Source organism: Acomys russatus, chromosome 1 (genome assembly GCF_903995435.1).
Source record: "Acomys russatus chromosome 1, mAcoRus1.1, whole genome shotgun sequence".
NCBI lineage: Eukaryota > Metazoa > Chordata > Mammalia > Rodentia > Muridae > Acomys > Acomys russatus.
The window spans coordinates 56,970,287-56,991,192 of NC_067137.1; the positions used below are offsets into that span (position 1 = coordinate 56,970,287).

General features: G+C 38.9%; 1 protein-coding gene across 30 annotated transcripts in view; it reads left to right on the forward strand.

Annotated features, from left to right (window-relative positions):
* The window catches only part of Nrcam (neuronal cell adhesion molecule), a 66,865-nt gene extending 46,371 nt beyond the window's left edge, over nt 1-20,494 (forward strand). For 5 of the 30 annotated variants that reach the window (XM_051145241.1, XM_051145267.1, XM_051145286.1 and 2 more), the window contains 7 exons: nt 333-518; nt 1,863-1,898; nt 6,272-6,397; nt 7,553-7,705; nt 11,117-11,248; nt 11,959-12,037; nt 20,005-20,494. In XM_051145241.1, the coding sequence (XP_051001198.1) occupies nt 333-518; nt 1,863-1,898; nt 6,272-6,397; nt 7,553-7,705; nt 11,117-11,248; nt 11,959-12,037; nt 20,005-20,242 (950 nt within the window). In that variant the 3' untranslated portion in view covers nt 20,243-20,494. Of the gene's footprint in view, nt 1-332; nt 519-1,862; nt 1,899-6,271; nt 6,398-7,552; nt 7,706-11,116; nt 11,249-11,958; nt 12,038-15,675; nt 15,747-19,395; nt 19,453-20,004 lie in introns of those variants that run through there. The other 25 variants (XM_051145429.1, XM_051145447.1, XM_051145480.1 and 22 more) reach the window with 11 other exon arrangements.
* The last annotated feature ends 412 nt before the right edge of the window (nt 20,495-20,906 follow it).

Consider the following 20,906-nt stretch of genomic DNA (forward strand, 5'->3'; position numbering starts at 1 on the left):
GGAAGTTCTTTGGCCATAGGATGCCAGGGGAAGTGTTTGAAGTTATTAACAATACTGAACTCCATCAGCAAAGACAGAATGAAAACCGCTATTGTAATCCAACTGTAAAATTTCCCTAGTGTGTAAGACAACAGGGGAAAGAGTCCTTTCGTTTATATTACACCATTGGTTACAGTTTACATACCAGTATTTAGTATGTTAGCCAATGCAGGAGAAAGATTGTGAAAGCCTTGTATACTGGGACCGACATTTTTGGTTGAAGCGATGATTTACAGTAGTATGTCCAAAATGACTCATGGGGAATGTGCTTGTTTGTCGCTTCTCATTGACAGTTAACAGCAGCCACGAACTAGGCCCTCTGGTAGATCTAAAAATCCCCGCCAACAAGACGCGTTGGACTTTAAAAAATTTAAATTTCAGCACTCGGTACAAGTTTTATTTCTATGCACAAACATCAGTGGGATCAGGCAGTCAGATTACAGAGGAAGCAATAACGACTGTGGACGAAGGTAAGATGGGTATGTATACAATCTAAGTAATTACAAATATCAGGGAGTAAAAAACATTGAAAATTTATCCATCTTACCTAATAACATACTTATTTGTAATTGATCATCTCAATGTATGGTAAAAATCAGTTATTTTGTTCAGGTATTTGGGTATTTACTTTTTCAGCCTATATGAGGCTTGTAAACTTACCTTAAAATGTTGGGCTAAACAGGTGGTTCGGTGCTTAAGAGCACTTACTGCTCTTGCTAAGACCCTGGTCCAGTTTCCAGGACCCACATGGTAGCTCACAAGTGTTTAGAAAACCAGTTCCAGGGGACCTGATTCTCTCTTCTGGACTCTACAGGCGCCTGATATGCATATGGTGCACATAAATGCATGCAAACAGACACACGTGCAAATAATTAAACAAGTCTTTTGAAAAATATTGGAGCGGAAATAAGAAGTAACAATATTGATCACACTTGAGTTCAAAGTTTTTGCTGGTACACATGTGCACATATGTGCATATATATAATTCTAGCTCTAGTTCTGAGTCACTGGAAATAATTTGCTGGTCTACATATTGATTTAGACTTTCTAGCAAAAAACTAAAAACAATTATTAAATAGTATACTTATTTTATGCTTAACAAAGAAGCATTGTATTTTGGTATGTCATCTGCAGAGGAAGCAAAAATGTCACATTAAATTGAATAGTTTTAAAAGTTATTCAGAAAATTTTTGGTTCAGTGAAAAGGATCAAGAAGAGTGTAAAATGAGGCTGAAGAGATAGCTCAGTGATTCAGAGCACTTGTTGTCTTACAGAGGACCCAGGCTCAGTTCCAAACACCCACATGATGGCTCACAACCATCAGTAAATACAGTTCCAGGATATCTGATGCCCTTTTCTGATCTCCATGGGAACCATACATGCATACAGTGCACATGTACACCCGTAGGAAAAACCTTCACACATACAAAATAAAATACATTGTTAAAGTATTTTAAGTATTGTGAAAGATTTTCTCGTTTTGCATGTCTCTAAATTATAAAATTGTGTAAGGACTATTAATCTGGCTATTGGTTATCTTTAGTAGCTTCTATAGCATATGAAATTAAAATTTTTATCTAAAGATGCGTCAAAACATCTTTAGCCTTCTTAGAATAATGTACCTTAAATAATGTCTATATTTGAATATTGGATAAGTTTGGGGACAGCAATACATTTTTTTGTCCCTGTGCCTGATGTAATAGGCTTCATTCTTCTTGCATGCCTTAGCATCTTAAAAAGTGCTTTTTTAATATGGCTGTACATGCTCATGGGTGTGTTACATCTAACTATATAGTGTCCTGTTTCTGTTTCCCTTCATTAAGCTGGTATTCTTCCACCTGATGTAGGTGCAGGCAAAGGTAAAATAATTAATCTGCATGACTTTATACCTGTGTGAACTTTGCAATGTTAAATGTGGGGAAGTGCAGCATGGGTATAAATGAGAAAATAAAATAAGTTCAGAGCCAACAAAGGAGAAGATATGGGTTGACTGTGGCTTTGAAATTAATTTCTACATAGTTTTATAAGTAGTTTAATTCTTCCAAATTTTTTTTTCTGAAGACTTATCCCTGGTATGATTTCAGTTTGATGAGATGGAACCAAAACTGAGGATTTGTACAGATCTTTTATATGGCCATGCCACATATCAGGCATTTGAATCCCAGATGAAAACAGCCTACCAAAAATAGATCAGCTGAGCTTCCTGTAGCTGTTTGACCTGGCCTCACTCCTGGATGACACTGTACATAGACTCGATAGCATTACAGCACACTATCCTTTTGAGCTTTTGTTTAGTGATACCGTATATCTGGGACAGAGTCTCTGTGCGTGATTCTGCTCAGCTGCCTCGCTGCACCCTGTCCCAGCTGAAGTCTTCCCTTCCTGAGCTGTAGTCAGTGTCCTTAATGGGTGGCATCTATTTTCCTTCACTTTCAACAGCCCTCTGTGCCCTAAACACTTTTTGAGAGAATGGTGTTTGATAACTTGTAATATTCCTTCCACCTGTGGCAATACCAGAGCGCCCCATCCCCCATCTTTAACCCATGGGTGTTGGTCCACCAGAGTCTGCGTTCAGAGAACAGCTATGTGCCTGCCTCGCTGAACTGTTTCCAAGTGAAGTAGTGAAGTTCCCACAGGCAGGGCTTGTCCTGGACTGTAAGAGAACACATGAGTGTGAATAGGAGGGAAGGAAAAGAACAAGAGAGCTGGAGTCTTAAGTGTGTCCACTATTATGAGCTTCGACTTGATGTGTATTTTCTTAGAAAATCTGCTCATATCCAGAGCCTTGGTGAATTACAAAATATATATAAGATTAATTTTACAGTAAATGACCCAAAACTATAGTCATTTTCTGTCATCTTAAATTATATTTGTTGTTAGCCGGGCGTGGTGGCGCACGCCTTTAATCCCAGCACTCGGGAGGCAGAGGCAGGCGGATCGCTGTGAGTTCGAGGCCAGCCTGGTCTACAAAGTGAGTCCAGGATAGCCAAGGCTACACAGAGAGACCCTGTCTCGAAAAACCAAAAAAATGAAAAAAAAATTATATTTGTTGTTCTAGACTTAAAAGGACAACATTGTAGCAGTTCTACACTATGCAGATTCATTCTGTTCTTTATGCCTCGCTCTTTTCTGGCATAATTACCAACTAAAACGACGGGCAGTTTTACAACAAGCTATGCTATGCAGCTTTGACTCAAGAATTCCACTGAAAGCCTGGCTGCCTTTCCTACGTGGCAAGCATGTCCCTGTGGCCACAGGCACCCAACAACTTGTGTTTCCCTGGGACTGCCAGTGAGCGTCTGAGTTCCTGATTGCCTGGTCATATTACAACACAATAGATTCTATTTTAAGTAAATGCAAACTGAAATAAATCTGTTTTAAAACACATTTGTTTTTCACTTGGTGTTACCAAATTCAACTCTGGACAACTTATGAATATAAAAACAAAGGTAGAATACCTAAAACTAATTTAAGTCCTCAATATAAAATCTAATGGGCCTTAGACAATAAGAGAAATAACATTTGAATAAGAAAAAATATAAATATGACCCTATTTTAAATATTTTAATAGAGTAATAATTAAATGCTGCTTACATAAAATAATGACATTTTACCATATTGATATTTAAAGTCAAGTATAATTCACAATCCTGATTATAATCTCCAAGGTATTTCTTTCTTTCTTTCTTTTTTCAATCTAACAATGATGAATTACAGTGGCCAGCTATCACTTCTTCTGTGGTGCTTGACATTGAGCCCAGAGCAACACATGCTTAGTGTTTTCTTGCCATTCTCCTGAGTACAATTAAGTTGAGGATAGATCTTCAGGAGTTTATACTGAGCCATTCCCTTGTCTGACTCAAACCATCAGTGTTGCATAGGAATTGCCTTGTTTTCAGATTTTGTTCCATTTCTATGACTCCTGAGATGATCTCAGGGTCTGAGATTCTGGGAGCTAGCCTTGTGAAAGTTTACCTGTGAAACAAACGAGACCTTAGCAAAGTGAATGTGGGCTTTGTCCCCCAGCCCACTGCTGGCAGATCCGTGTCCCCTTGTCTTTACACTTTGACACTTAGGCTTTTGACACCAGCCACCAGAATAAATTTGTAGAGTAACTAGCTGATACAGGAATGTGGAGAAATTAGTAAGGAACAAGTCTACATTCTGATAAATTTGCAGCAACCATGGTCATCTCAGGCCTGAGCAGAGAAGCCACCAGCCAATGCTGGGTCCTCCCTGGGATATGACTCTCATTAGACGATTTTTACCAGAGTAACGATCCAAAAAGTGAAAAACTCAAGTTTAAAGTTCATGCCTTTATTTGACCTGAACAACAGGAGCAAAACCCCACACCAATGCATTTGAACACTCAGTGTAGCACTAATGGTGTCCCCTTGGCACAGACAGCATGACAACTTTTCATATGGATCTTTTTTATGTGCATCAAGAACATAAAATAAGACTTTGCCTTTCACATGCTTAAACTGTAGCAGCACAATGTGAAGCCAGCAGTGTGAACGGAATATTACATGAGCATAAAGAAGGGGGTCATGTATTTGGCCCAGCAGGGTCAGGGAAGATGCAGGGAAAGCCTCACTGGGAACATACCGTAGTATTGGATCTTGAATGTCAGTTTTCTCTGGCAGGTGAATCAAGGTTGAATTCTTAGTCAGAAACACAAACAAAGGCCAGGATCTGAAAAACACACAAGATGTTGTGTTATAGCTAGCAATGTACTATGTGGAAAAGAGACACCATTGAGTTGTGTCTAGAGCAGTTGGAGGCCAATGGCGAATAGCTCTTAGCAGCTACAAAAGCCTGTAGTCAGAGGTGAGTCTGAGTTTTAACAGGGAAGTTTTGCAGTTTAGGATGTCCACAAAGAAAGGTTTACTGTAGTAAGAGGTAGGCAGGGGAAGCCAAAATCAGAGATAGCACTGAGAGCCCCTTGCTGACTCCCTCCCTGGGTGACCAGGTGCTCAGGGAGCAAGAAAGTGGAACAAAAGGCAGCTGAAGGAAAAAGGTTAGAATTCCCCATTGTAAAACTGGCTAAATAATATAACCCGAAGAAACTGTGATCTTAAATGGTTGCACTGAAGAGAAAACTAAACAAAAGTTTCTAGTAAAGATGTTTTAAGTACAGTTAGCAATACATTAGATACCTAAAATATGTCTATCTTAAAATTGGAAGTTTGTATACTTTGACCAGCATCTTCCAGTTTTCCCACTCGACTCTAGTTTCTAGCAGTCACCTTTCTGCCCCAAATTTCTGTTTGAATGCTTTAGATTCCACATATAATTATACTTTTCTTTCTGCATCTGGCTTATTTCACATAGCATAACAAACTCTGAGTTGGCTAGGTTGTAAATCGGGCTTTCTTCATGTGTGAGGCTGAGGAGCATTCCTTCATGTGTATGGCACTTGTCATTGCCTCCTGATCTGTTAGTGGACACGTCCTTAGCTTCCCCGTGAACCAAGAACACACAGGAACTGGCAAATCTTCAGGACACTAATTTAATTTCAATAAAGTTGGAAATAAAAAAATTCACTGTCAAACTAATCCAGAGATGAAACATTAGGAAACAAACAGGAAAGAGTATTCAAAGACACTGCTGTTTTAGGGCTGGATGGCTCTTCTGGAAAGGATCCTTGCCACCACACTCCTGCTTCTATCTCTGAGTTCTGGCGTTGCAGGAATGTGTCATCATACCCGCTTTTTTGCAACGCTGGGATCAAACCTAGTGCTTCCTGCACATTAGATGGACACTCTACCAACTAAGTCCCAAACTCATCCGTAAGGATATGGAGAGCATCATGTGGCCTTCATAATTTGGATTTTTAGAAGCTGGTTAGGCTGTCATATGCTCTTCAGGAAATGCCATGTAACCAACACCAGGCTGGGCTGTAGCAGTGCATCCATCACCACTGTCCATTAGTAAAAGAGGATGGTGTTGTTTACCATGAGTGGATATAATGTAAAGCAGTTTACATTACTCAGAACCCAAGTACTAGCAGTCATAGCTGTAATATCACATACTGCTACTCCTGATTATTATAATGTTTTAGTAGCTGGGGACACAAGAGTGAAGATGCATGTACTCTATTTTTTCTTTTTTTTTACAATAGGTGCTAACATTTTATTTGCACAATTTCAAATTATTTTATCTTCCAATCAGTGTGTATGGTGCTGCAATATGACTGTCTGTTTGTTTTGTCTTTCTGTCGTGTATTTAGTCCGAGCAGTAAAGCCCAGGATCAGCAATCTCACGGCCGCAGCTGCTGAGACGTGTGCCAATATCAGTTGGGAGTATGAGGGACCAGAGCATGCGAAGTTTTATGTTGAATATGGTGTAGCAGGCAGTAAGACATGTTTATTACCCTGCTTTCAGTTTGGGGGACACATTTTAAGAGACTAAGAATAATGTTTACAATTTACTATGGACCCCATTGAAAAATAACTTGATTCCATCAAGAGAATCAGAGTCATTTTAATAAAATCACAGTAAACGACAAGCCCACATATTCCATATATAAATAGAAATACTCTGCTATTAGCAAGGGGCATAAGCTCACTGTGTATTGTTTTCATAACAGAGCACTTTAAATTGGTTCTGTTTATACAACATGTAAACAAAAATACTATCCTTTAAGTACAGATAAGACAACTTTTTTTCAATTTGAAATTTCTAGTAGTAGAAATCAAACTGATATGAAATAATTCACTTTGCCCAAATTAACCCAGCAAAATTTTGCAACCAACTGAAGAAAATTAAAACAGAGGGAGCATCCTTTTTGTCTTGGTGTCTTACATATTCCCAAGGCAGCTCTCTGCTCACGTCACAGCCTTGTCTCTTGGAAGGTGCAGGCAGCTGGAGGTTTCAGTGACTCATGAAAACCCATCTCTTGCTCAATGCAGTGTGCCCCACATATCACAGGCTGAATGACCAGTGAGTGTTCGCACAAATGGCTGACAAAATCTTGAACTCCATCCAACTTCCTTTTTAGTCCTTTGTCAAGCAAATGCATATTTTTGCAAATAGCAATCTTTTAAGAAAAAAACAATACTTGAGAAATATTAAATTTATAAGCTGGATACAATTAAAAACATTTAAATTTACCAAAAGATTCATCTTATGAGCCTTTATAAACAATTCTTATTGTATTTCACGGGAGCTACTTAATGTATAATAGTTCTTAATGTAAACATCTTGGGAGAAACTCAGCCATTTCATGGGCCAAGGAGCAGATAAGGCTGTGTCCTTTGTATTAAAAAGAATAATGACCAAAATGGGATATGTGCATTTATGTGCATGCTGTATCCAGTAGGTTTCTCCTTTAACTGACTTATTTGATATAATTAGATCTGTAATAATCTAAAATGTTACCTTCAATCACCCTAGATATTTTTATTTTTACCTCAAAAAGAATTTTCCTTTCTTGAAGTATTAAGTAACTTCTGATCCCTTGAAGTATTCAAATTTGTTATTTGTTTTTTGTTTTGCAAAATTTCCATAGGAAAAGAAGAATGGAGGAAAGAAATTGTAAATGGTTCTCGGAGCTTCTTTGGGTTGAAGGGTCTAATGCCAGGAACAGCATACAAAGTTCGAGTTGGTACTGAGGGGGACTCTGGTTTTGTGAGTTCAGAGGATGTGTTTGAGACAGGACCAGGTGAGGCACACACCACATCAGTTCTGGTTCGTGCTAAGTAGAGGCCACCAGACACTCTAGTTAGAGGCTGGCATGGGTGGAGCTCTCAGGGTTGTGGATGTCTATCCGTGGGTTCTGTTGGGTTGTGAGTTTGCGTTTTAATTATGTTTGGCTGCTTGTGTTATATGTATTATCTGAGTTACAAAATAGAACAAATCCTCTTTCAACTACATTATTGCCCCAGACCATTTTTAAAGACCTAAATATAATTTTAACTTACATTATTTAGATAATTCAATTTTTAATAAGTTCCGTATTAAAAATTTCTATGAGTTAATGTCTGAAATTCTTTTTAGGTTGGAATTACACCTAAGAGAGTCAGAATTATTTACATGAAAATGAACTACAACCCAGCAGAACCCTGCAATTTGGTTAGATGGTTGATATAGTGTTATTCAGTTGGTGCAAAAGAAATTCTATTAATCCTGTATTGCACTTTATTGAAAAAAAAATTGCCTGTCTCTTGTGTGTGAAGTTTTGTGACTGTTATTCAGAGTTCTCACTCCTCTGCCTTATTTTGAGTTCACATGCTCCTTTATGTATTAGTTAATTTATCACCTAGTGGATAATTCACACAACAAATGCGTATGATTTAACTACTGAAATTCCAGATGAGAAGGAAATCCACTTTCATTTTCCAACTAATATCCACATATATTAGCCTCTTTTTTTTTCTTTGCTGTGACCTGTTGAGACATAAGTTAAGGGAGGAAGGATTTATTTTGGCCATTGATTTAAAATTCACCATGATGGGAAAGGTGGTGGTAAGAGTAGCAAGTAGCCACTGCAGCAGGAGCCTGAGGCTGCTTGTTCACATTTTGACAGAGCATGAATCAGGCACACAGTATTGGGGGAGACCAGGAAATAAGAGTACACGACCAATATCCATTGAACAAATTCCTTGAATGAGGTGAATTCCTTCACCTCCCAAAAGTATGACAGCCTCTCAAAACAACACCACCAGGTGGGGACCATGTGTTCAGTCACACGAGCTTATGGGATCCACTTCACAGTCAAACTCTTTGAAGCTCAGATCCAAGAAGGAAAGAGCCCATAGTTTCATCTGTGTCTGTCAGTCTCTGTCTTTGTGTGTAGGTATGTGTGTATGTGTGTATGTGTGTATGTGTGTATGTATGTATGTATGTATGTATGTATGTATGTATGTATGTATGTATATACTTGCTCACTTATGATTAGCTATTATTATATAGTGGTTTAAAGAAATAACAAATACTTTTTTCTCTGATATAGAAGCAATAATTCATAGTTAATGTGGACACCTTTGGTCAGCTGTCCAGGGAGCAACTGGTTTTGCACAGCTACCCAGTGGTAGCTCCTGCCATGCAATTCAGTTCTGAAAGTCTCCATTTGTGGAACACAGTGTCAGCACTGACACTTGAGCATCTTGCATTTTATCCCATCAGCCTCATTTGATCTGACGTAAATGCTGAAATTATTTATAACAATGCCATAATTAACTAATTAAGCAAACCAAAATCAAGGATTACTATGATTAAAATAACTTTTGTCATGTAATTTGAGGCCCAGTTTTGAAGAAAAGCATGCAAAGGCCATCTGTGAAGTGTTAAGACAACATTGCTAAAGAGAATGTAATGAGTTTTTCAAGCCCTTTACCTGTTCTGGAATGGAAAACCGCCAAAGAATTTTATAATATGCTCAGACATTTGTGGGTTTAGTGTCTGGACATGTTTGAAGGACAATTAAATAGCCTAGTGGCAAATTCACTAACAAAAACCAGACAAGACATACATAAAGGCAGACAGACAGGCACAGGTCCCTTCTAGCTTATGAGAAAGCTCTTCTTTTCTCCCTCCCTGGCGTTACGATTATTATAATGCCTACCTGAGAGGACTGCTGTGAGGGTTAAGTGAGATCCTGCCTTCAGGACAATTCATAGCATAGAGGAATAAGTTGTTATCTGGCATCATCCATCACTGTCACCATCACCACCAGCACTACGGCATGTGTATGAAGGCTAGAGCTGCTGTACTCAAGTTCTACATGTTCCTGGTTACATTACAGCTCACAACCCTTCTAATTAATGAGGCACAGGCGGCTGTTTGTAAAAAGGCTATTGGCCTCCATTTTATGTTCCAAATAATATATTTTTACCTCCAATTTTATTTCTTAAATATATTTCCAGACATTTTTTTACATTCTACTTTACTCTTGATTTATTTAATCTTTCCTTGGATTTTCTCTGGTGAAAGGACACAGTGAAATGCTACTTTCACTGCACATGGGACAGCTGGGATACATATAGCTATGTGCATTTCTGCATCCAGAGATTACACACATCTAACCCTATGGTGACGCGCTTTCAGAGGAAACTCAGATTAAAAACACAATATAGGCATGTGCATGAAAGCAAAAGGAGAAAACCGTTTATGTTGCTTATGGTTAGAAAAGAAAAAGCAAAGGCCTTTAATAAAGAATTTGTGCAAACTTATTTAAACAGATAGGTGTGGGCATATCTGAATAGCCACTGATGCTGCACTTTGTCCCATGTGGTTGACACTTTTTCATAATACCTAAACTTTTCTTAGGAGCTTTGCCTACGGTGAATAGGTGAATAAAGAATTTCACATCATTTACTCAAATGGAGTAGATAGAGACATAAAGAATGTATACCTGTAAATGAGTAATTTCTCTTCAAACTCTTCATTTATTCCAAATAATGGTTCTGTTGCTCAAAATATATTTTACAGTTCTTTGAATAGAGCCCAAACAAAAGCAAACACTGGTCCTTTGAAGGTAGACTTGATATTCTCAGAATTTCCATTCAGAATCTAGGTGTTGTATAAAATAATAATGTTGGGATTCATCTGTCGCTAGGTTTCTTGCTTGGGCTATTTTCTTTTCTTAACAGATTTCCAAAACACTGAAAGAATAGCTTCAGCATTCCAGTGACATTTTCCCCTTCCAAGGTAGTTTCTTTTGAAGGGAAAATATTTCTTTAGATGTATACATTCTGTTCTCTTTAAAATTCAGTTTTATATTCATACTTCATATTCATTTTATCCTCCAAAATAATAGATTTTACTTGCTTTGGAAATGCATTTCTGTTGAGAATATATATTTGAAGTAAATGTGAACCTGGTGTTTATTAGGGTACAGTAGCACTTAATCTTATTAACATTAAGATTTCTCTACTTGAAATTTTTACATAATGAAGGTATTTCAAAGTTGAGTATGTAATTTCTTATTGATGATTGGCAGATTCCAATTTTGAGTCCTGTGAAAAGTACACAAAGTCTCATATACTGTGGCAATTTTTTAAATGAAGAGACCAAAACAGGTCTCATCTTAATATTAACCTATTCCCACTGATGCCACCGATTTCTTTTGTAGCAATGGCAAGCCGGCAAGTGGATATTGCGACCCAGGGCTGGTTCATAGGTCTAATGTGTGCTGTTGCCCTCCTCATCTTAATTTTGCTCATCGTTTGCTTCATCAGAAGAAACAAGGGTGGTAAATATCCAGGTAAGAGGGATTCTTATGCTTTCTAATGCTGCAGAATTATCTGCTATACTTAAAATAAATAAGGGAGATAGGAATCAAAACAGTCTTTCTTCTTAGAGGCATACTATTGAATTTGACCCCTCGTTACATCATACAGACTGTCGTGGATCATAGCATATGTGGATAAATACATCAGTCATTCTCTGAGAAAATCTGCTTTTTTAGGCTGCAAAAGTAGTACCTAAAGCCAGTATACAGGACAAGAAGAGGGGATCGTGTACAATATTCTAGAGGGAAAACAAGAACTTGTGCAACATTACAGTATGGTCCCTGTATGGTTGATGAGTTTATATCTTCCTTACCTGACCATCTATCCTTTGATTAGAAAAAAAATAAAAAAGTGTCTCTTAAAACACTACCAAAGAATATATTTACAAAAATGATTTGTTATAATCAATATGCTAATAAATAGATTGGAAAATAAAGAAGAAATGTAAGAAACTTAAAAATCATTTCTTCCTCTGGGAAAAAAGCTGAAGTAGTCTGGTGTCTTAATTAGCATTGATCTGGTAACTGTCAAGGCATGTTCATGGTGACGTTAGATAAAAAATGACACTGCATCTGCTTGCATAGAGGTTATCTTTGTTCTGCTATGTCTCCGATCACTGCTGCAAACTTTGAACAAGGAAGTTTGAGGTTGATGGATAATGACGTCACTTCAAACTTTTCAGTTAAAGAAAAGGAAGATGCCCATGCAGACCCTGAAATCCAGCCCATGAAGGAAGATGATGGAACATTTGGAGAATACAGGTGAGCCCTTGTTGCATCCAGCCTTGCCTTCCCTGCCCCACTGAACACTACCCTCACATACTCTGTGGGTTCTCAGGACAGAACCCAGTAAGCCAAACTCTGCCTGGCAGTTATCACTTTAGAAACATATCCATGTCAAAATATACCCATCCTTCTTGATTGACACATTCTTAGTAAAAATATTCCATTTAAAAATAAAAATCCTCATTAAAAAATTCCACTGTAGTCATAGGTTTAGAGTCAGAATATCTTCCATTCTGTGCTCTTTCCCAGAGACACAAGCTGTGTTGTTCAGCCTAGCAGTGTCATTGTGTTGTAGTAAGAATTATAAGGACTCTGAAGAGCCTACAGTTTGAGGGAAACATGCATTTAGAAAACCAGCATTAGCAAGACTGCTCTCTGTTTTTCTCTTATTTTATTTTTGAGATAGAATCTCATTATGTAGTACAGGCTGGCCTGGAATTTGTTACATAGACCAGGCTGGCTCCAAATTAGTAATACTCCTACCTCAGTCTTGCAAATGCTGAGGTCATAGTCATTAGCTACCATGGTGGGGGCTGTGGTGGAGAGAGAGAGAGAGAGACAGACAGACAGGCAGACAGACAGAGAGACAGACAGAGACACACAGACAGACACACAGACAGACAGACACACAGACAGAGACACACAGAGAGACAGAGACATAGAGGAGACAGGCAGTGAGACAAAGAGACAGAAACAGAGACAGAGAGGACAGAGAGTCAGATACACACACACACAGAAAGAGAGAGAGAGAGACAGACAGACACAAACACACACACACAGACAGAGACACACAGAGAGAGACAGAGTCATACACACACAGACACACAGACAGACACATAGACAGAGACACACACACCCACACACACACACACACACACACACACAGAGAGAGAGAGAGAGAGAGAGAGAGAGAGAGAGAGAGAGAGAGAGAGAGAGAATACAAAAAGAGCTTTGAACAAACTAGGCAAGCACTGTACTACTGAACTACCTCCTCAGCTCCAAGACTTTTAAATCTCAGATTTATAAAATGCTTTTTCTCAAACAATACCTGTCCCCTGACTTTTAGCCAAAAGTCCTTTAGGAGGTTGTTTTAGAAGGTTATAATTATTAAGAACTATCACAGCCAGGCACGGTGGCACACACTTCTAATCCCAGCACTCAGGGAGGCAGAGGCAGGTAGATCTCTCTGAATTTGAGGTGAACCTAGTCTACAAATGAGTCCAGGACAGCCAAGGCCACACAGAGAAACCCTATCTCAAAAAAACCAAGTAAAACCAAACCAAACCAAACAAAACAAAACAAAACACCAACAACATATTAACACATAGAATGTTAAAAATACATTACTAATTTAACTTCACATCAAGAGAAATATTTAGTATAATCTATATCATTTTTAAAGTCTCTTTAAATGAAACTATTATTACCTGGATACCACAGGTCTTTCACAGAGAGAAATGAATATTTTAGACATTATTAAAAGCAGCGTAAATCATGTATTTAATGCCCTAAGATAACTCTTTATACATTTCCTTTTATAACTTAGCTTCTTGTTATGGCTTCATGCTGTGGTTTTATTTTTGATAGAAGAAAATACTTTTGGATGAGATAAAAGACTCACTACTGTGATTTCCAGGTACCTTTGTACACATATGTTTACATGAGGTCCTACCTTCCTCTGCAGCTCATTTTTGGTATTTCCATGTCAGTACCATGAGGGGACAACCAATGCCAATGCAGAAAATGTAAAACGGATTTATAAAAACTGTATATTTCAGTAGGGGGTTTTGTAGCAGTGCCCACGCAGGTGTGAGCATGCCTGGCCTCAAATGTCTCAGCGCCAGAAGCTGTTCCCCTCTTCAACAGAAAGAGCCATGCTTTCTAAAAGCTCTCTGAATTTCTGTAGGCCACGGTACCCGAACAATGTCTTATATTACCTTGATGTCAGACATTGGTTCTGGGCTGGAAGTGTGCTTGAGAACCTTAGGCAGCACCCAGCCATTATGATCAGTTTTCCATAGCACATGAGAGCAGCCATGGGCAGCTGCATCTCACCCTGGAGGAGTCGAAATCTTCACTGGTATAACTCACTTTTCTACCTGTTTCTCCCAAACACAGGTGAGCTGATACTAATTAAAGGACATCCTTGTAAAGTTCTTGTGGCTATGACCTCATGCAGGATACGCACACCACCCCCTTGTTTATTGATATGAAGCTACATCTTCAATATAGCCTGGAGAAATATATTTGCATGAATTAGAAATAAGCTGTTGCACTTCATACATTCTCCACATTGTGATGGATTCATATTCTTATCATGCCTAAACAAATATGGCAATGTACTGCTCAGGTCAAGACCCTCAATTTCAGTTTATTATTATATTGATTTGGGGCCAAGGCCTAGGACAATGTGACTTTGGGTAACTATGCTAACAATGCCACTAAACCTTGTCTCAAGTCAAGGTTTTGTTTTATGAACTAACTTGGAATCAAAAGGCTATTAATTTTTTTAGCTCAGCCATTACCTCCGATTCCTTTATGATGCTTAATTTGTATAAGTCTCAATTTTCATCATCAGGACAGATTTTCAAACATCGGAAGTTTCTGTCCTAGTTCTGTGCTGTGTGAGTTCCCCAACAATTTCCTACTTTGATTCTTTTTGCAGAGCAGTACATAGCAAGCGTCTGGCTCCTAGCTTCATATTCACTATTTGGTTTACATCTACCAGCTCACATTTCTTTGTCTCAGCATCAATTCATGTGTGTGCTGTGTCTGTGAAGCTTTTTCAGATGGCCGTCTTTGGCTTTTGCCAAAGTTTCTCAGGATAGAGACTTTCCGTTTGGCCCTATTGAACACAAGCCCAATTGGCACAAAGACAAAAATACTTGTCACACATGTAATGACATTGATCCTGGAAGGGCCAAAGGAAATAAAGTTCTGATGGGTGTCTTTTACTCAAAGCACAGTTCTATGCAGTATTTTGAGTGAAGTCTAAAGTTTGAGAGGATGGTCCTTCACATGTGATCACATCTCCCAAATTCCTGGACTTTGTTGTTGTCGATGTGACCTTGTCCTTAGGCTTCCAGACACTTCCCTCAGGATTATTCCCTTTGGTTCTTTCTATTTAGGACTTTTTAATCTGAGAGTCATAACAAATGAAAATGGTTCCAACTATTTATGGAGACTTTTTTTTTGTTTTAATGGTTCATTTGAGTGTTAGTCTCTTCCCTAAATCACTGGGGTCCTTTCTCTACTTTGCACCTTGTAGAAGTTTTGAGCTCTGTATTACATACTGATTCTGTCTCCTGCATTCTGGAAAATGAACTATCATGCTGATCTCACACTGACACACAATTAGGACTATTGTGGAAATGTAAATTAATTCCATTTGTGATTTGCACATTCTCCAGCCTGAGGGTGGAACAATTCTACCTTGTTGGCTCCAAGCCAGACAAAATATCACAGTGCAAAGAGGGATGGAACTTCCATAGTGGCCAAATCTGATTTTTTATCATATGCTATATCCCTATACCCTCACGCCAACACCCACCCTTAAGCAGCTACGCTCACCCAGAAGCCTGCAGCTTTCTTTGTTTGTCTCTTTAATTATACAGACAGTAGGATCTGCCTCCTTACTAGCATATAGAAAAATCAAAGAAACAGTGCAGCCAACTATGTAAGTATTTCCTTATTCTTTAGATGCATTCTCTTTAAAACAAGAGTGAGCCTAGGTTGTGAATCATATGCCTGTGCTATGTGAACTGTGATTTACTGCCCAAATAGAGGATTTTGCCATGGGAACCTAGTCATTCATGTGGCCACAGCCCTGTTGCCAGCTTGCTATCCTTTGTTCAAAGCTCGGCTGATGCAAAGCTGTGTTGCTTTTGTTACATACTTCAGGCTTATTGTGCTCACAAATATGAGCTGGTTATAAGCAAAATAAATAGTGATGAGCTTTTACAGTGTGCCAGCATAAAGTCTGGGTTCATGGTTGTTAATAATACTGTTGTGTGGTTAGATCTTGGTAGGATGGTTGCTGCAGGGAAATCAGATGTAATTATCAGATTTATTTGCTGTTGCTGATTTTTATTTTAATAACAATTTCATGGGTGTGAACCAAGTACTGCTGGGAAAGAAATGAATGAGCTCCCTAAAATGTATTCTCAATGTGAACAAAAGAAAAATAGATGCCGATGCTTTGTCTGACATTATCAAATTAAGAAAGAATGAATATTTTTTAACCTCTCTTCTATTGCAATTTATCATGAATTTATGCAACAGATGTTTACTGAGTGCCTACTGTATGCCAGACCTTTGGAAAAAAGAAATAGGCCTTAGTCCTTCACTGGGAGTTTATAATCTAGTGAGGAATATAAAGAAGTAACAACAACTTGGTGGGTGTGTGAAAAAGCATCATTTCTTTTTCTCATCGCATTGCTTGATACTTCAGGGAGTTTTCATTAGGAGTGATGAAAGCAGCCAAGTGTGGTAGCTCGCGTCTACTCCTAGCACTTGGGAAACAAAGACAGGAAGATAACAAGTTTCAGGTCATCCTCAGCTATGTAGAAAATTGGAGAGTATTAACCAAATGTGGACTCTATAGGACTCTATCTCTAAAAACAGAAGAGGAGGAGGGAGAGGATGAGAAGGAGGCAGAACAAACAGTAGCCATTCTTACCATTACTACTGATTCTAAACAGAACAGATCAACATTGGCCATCAAAGATTCTGTTCACTGTAGTTTTCATGAAGACATCCTTAACCAGATTATGAAAAATGCTTTTTTTTTTCTGGCATATTAAAGTTTTCCTCATGAATCAATATTAACTGTCATATACTTTTTTCTAAATCTACTGTGATGATCATAGTTTTCTCTGTCTACAAGAGTACAAACGATAAAATTATGAGTTGTATTTTCATACTACAACAAACTTGCATTCCTAGACCTGACCCCACTTGGGTATGATGTATTATCTCTTCAGTAGTTGGCTATGTTCACTTGCTCTGGGCTCAGGTCTCCTTGTCTATGTTCATGAGTTGTATCAGCCTATGGCTTTGCCTTTTAGTGGCATTGTGCTTGTTTTACATGTAATTGTCATAAAGTCTCATAATATTATTACAGAAGTGATGCTTCTGACATGTACAAACTTTAATATGCCCAAACCTGACTTCAGGTCTTCACACGACACGCTCTGCTGCTGGGTGCAAAGGGGTAATGCCAAGCTTTTTATTTATATCCGGTATCCTGGTGCTGTCATCCTCCCTGTTTATCCTCCCTTGGAAGTCTTTCCTGCTCTATTTTCAGGACTATGACTATAATCTGAGTATTTTGTATAAACTTCTTCAACATTCCATTCTGGTCCAAACCATAGCCATCTCTCCCCTGGATGATGGAAGTAATCTTCTGACTCTAGTGCAGAGCTTTGCAGACTCACACTTGTAAAGAACACTCTGTAAATGTTTTAGACTTTGCAGCCCACATCATCTTAGCAGGAACTCTGTAATTCTGCTGATGTCACAGAAAATGAGCCATAGGCAATAAAGATATTACAAATGGGAGTGTTGCAACTTTGCCCGAGTTTACAAATCCCTCTTCCTGAGGGCAGGCTACTGTCAGTACTTAATAGCCGAGTTGTGTTTTTAGGGTACTGTAGGTTAGGCCACAGTGCTCACCCGCGGAAATACTGCCAGAGCTTCTATCTCTTAAGCTGAGGCTTTTCAATGGCCATGGATCCCTGGCATATCATTGCCACCTCTGATTATTCGGTTTCTTACTCATTCCTTCAATTCCCACCACAGCAAGCACCTAGCTGTTTCTAGAACATTCCAGGCCTGCCCCTGCCTCGGGGCATTTGTGCTGCTTGTTGCTTTTGCAATGATTGCTCTTGCTCTGCTCATCCTCATACTTGCTTAGCTTTTAGCTCTTTGATCAGAGAGATGCTACTTTTAAACACGTCCTTCCCTGGACATCTTATTCTACCCTCCTACAAAGCTCCTTCTTTCTTCTCTTCAACTCTAGATTCTCTGCAACACCAACCACCCAATGGAACTAATTTTCTGTGCCATGTTGGTTGTTAACTGATTTTACCCCCAGTGGATATGAGATTGGCATTTTAGTCTGTGTTGCTTCTTGCTATGTTCCCTGTGCCTTGAATGCCATCTGCCTTAGAGCAGGCACTCACTAAACATTACATGAAGGGAAGACTGGGTAGATGACTGCATCAAAGAGACAGCATAATGAATATATCCAATAATATAATAAGTGGAATCCAGGTGGAAAATTCTGCTTATCATTGAACTCTTCATGGGCATAAACATTAGAGGCCTTCAAGCAAAGTGTAAAAGTTCACACCTAAATCTCAAGGCTGTTTTATAAGCTGGTTTTGTAATAAGTTGGGTTTTTTGGGTGTTATGTACTCTGAAATGCTCCCCCTACAGACCACCCTAATGATCTCTGATTTCACCAAGTTCTCTAGATAGCTCAAATTGCAGTGTATACTTTTATATTATCTGAACAGGTAAGGTTTGATAGCACATGCAAGTTTTGACAGATTCTTCTTAGAGAGAAAAATAAGAGATCTCTAGTAGAAAACATCACTGAAGGAGACAGACTTATTTTTCTTTAAATCTTTGTAGCTTGACTGAAAACAAACAAACAAACAAACAAACAAAAACAAATAAACAAACAAAACCCAGTATTGTTAACAGTGATCTTAGCACCAATTGCTATTAAAACATTGCTCTTATGTTGGGACCTTTGTCACAAGTACATCAAGGATTTTTGTTCAAATATTGTATGTCATTCATACTTGACTTGGGGTTATTACTGCTAAATATTATTTTTTGCAATTTCCCCCTAAATCTTACCTGTTCAGCAGTCAGTCAGTTAACTGATGCCGGTGCCCATGTTAGTGGATGATCTTAAATTCAGTGACATATGTGACAATGTTAGAGCACATTCTTAAACACAATGAATACTCGGTTGCTTCCAGAAGTTGTGTTTAAGGATTCACCAGAGAACTAAACAAAATAATAGTAGACTTCTATAATGCTTTGCCTAAGTACATGTCTTGAACCCCTCAGTGTGTGTATAGCACAAAGAAGAGGCAAAAAACAAGTTAAGCAGAAGACAGAAAAGATTTGCTTTTGTGAGTTTGGAAGCATTCACACCCTTTAGAGCTTGTGGGTATGCCGTTAATGGTTCAGCTGTAGTGCTTTTAAGTTACGAGGTTTCTCTTTCTAGATTAGTAAATCTTTACTTATTGACCAAAACTTCTTCAGGAAAGAAGTAACCCTCTGACCTATCACTGTAAGCACTGTGCTTTTCTTCTTAGGCTGTTCTCATTTGTTTCCTCTGCCTCCTTTTAACGGATTTCTAGGTCTTTTGAAAGGTAAGGCAGATGTTCACGAATCTGGCCTGCACTCAATAACAAAATTATTTGAACTGCAGGATTTGGCTTCTCTTCTGGCTCAGGAAAACCAATCCATATTTCATTTGTAACCATGACCATGCTGCATTCACATCCAAGGAATCAGAGACTGTCCACACTTTAACACACTAACTCTCCGCTGTCCTGAGCACCCTGCCCCATTTGAATTGAATCAATGATGGTTTTCAGCTGCTCTCAATCCTTCCCCTTTAATGCTTGTTCCTGGATCGCCTTCCAATCAGGCTTCAGAAGCTCTCATCTAACTTAGCATGCACAATCGGAAAGTCATCCGCTGCGATGCGGACCATGATCCAACCATTTCTGCTTTTCTGATTTCCATTCCAGCACCACCATGGTCACTGGAGTCCACCTGGCAGTTAGATTTGGCTGCAGCAGCTCAGGACTCCATATGCTTCTTCATAATTTGCATGCATGATCTGTAAAGACAAAGGCACTTTACCTAAACTCCCGTCTTACCAGAATGTTTCCCCCACTTTTTCACCCCCCCCCCAGTGACGCAGAAGATCACAAGCCTTTGAAAAAAGGAAGTCGAACACCTTCAGACAGGACTGTGAAAAAAGAAGACAGTGATGACAGCCTGGTTGACTATGGAGAGGGGGTGAATGGCCAGTTCAATGAGGATGGCTCCTTTATTGGACAATACAGTGGTAAGAAAGAGAAAGAGCCAGCAGAGGGAAATGAGAGCTCAGAGGCCCCTTCTCCTGTCAACGCCATGAACTCCTTTGTTTAAGTCGTTAAGCTCTGTTCCAGTGTCCCATTTCTCTGAAATGTTCTTCCTGAGCACTTGTCATCCCTCTCATACTATGGACATATGGTTAGAAAGAAGGATTTATGCTGTGTGTGAGTATTATGAGGACAGAGCAAGACCATAACTCAGTCGAATGATAATTAATATGAACTGGGTTGCAAAGTGCATACTTTTTTGTTCAGAGTGGGTTTTCTCAATTTTCTTGGAACTGATTAAAAAAAAAAACAACAACAACATCACCAATAGATCACATTATTCCCGGTGTGGGATACAGTTCAATAAGATGCATGAAACGTGCTGCACAGAGGACACACCTGTGTATGTGATTGCAACATGGATGGGCACTTTGTTGACACTATCCTCAGCTGAACCCTAAATATGAAATCCGTTGTCATTGTGGAGAGTGTTACTGTAGTGTTCTCTAGAGCGTCAGCGTCTCTGTGGACATTGTTGTGGGACTCGTGACTCTGTCTAGCTGTTGTTAGTCTTTTTGGGAGACTGTTAGGAACAGTGTGTACAGTATATACTTGCTACATGAGTTAGTGATGACAGCTGCCTCCGCTAATGCTCACTGAGACTCTGGTACCCGTTCTTTGCTCCCGTTACTTCCTAGGCCTAACTAGGTGTTGCAGCAGCAGTGTTCCAC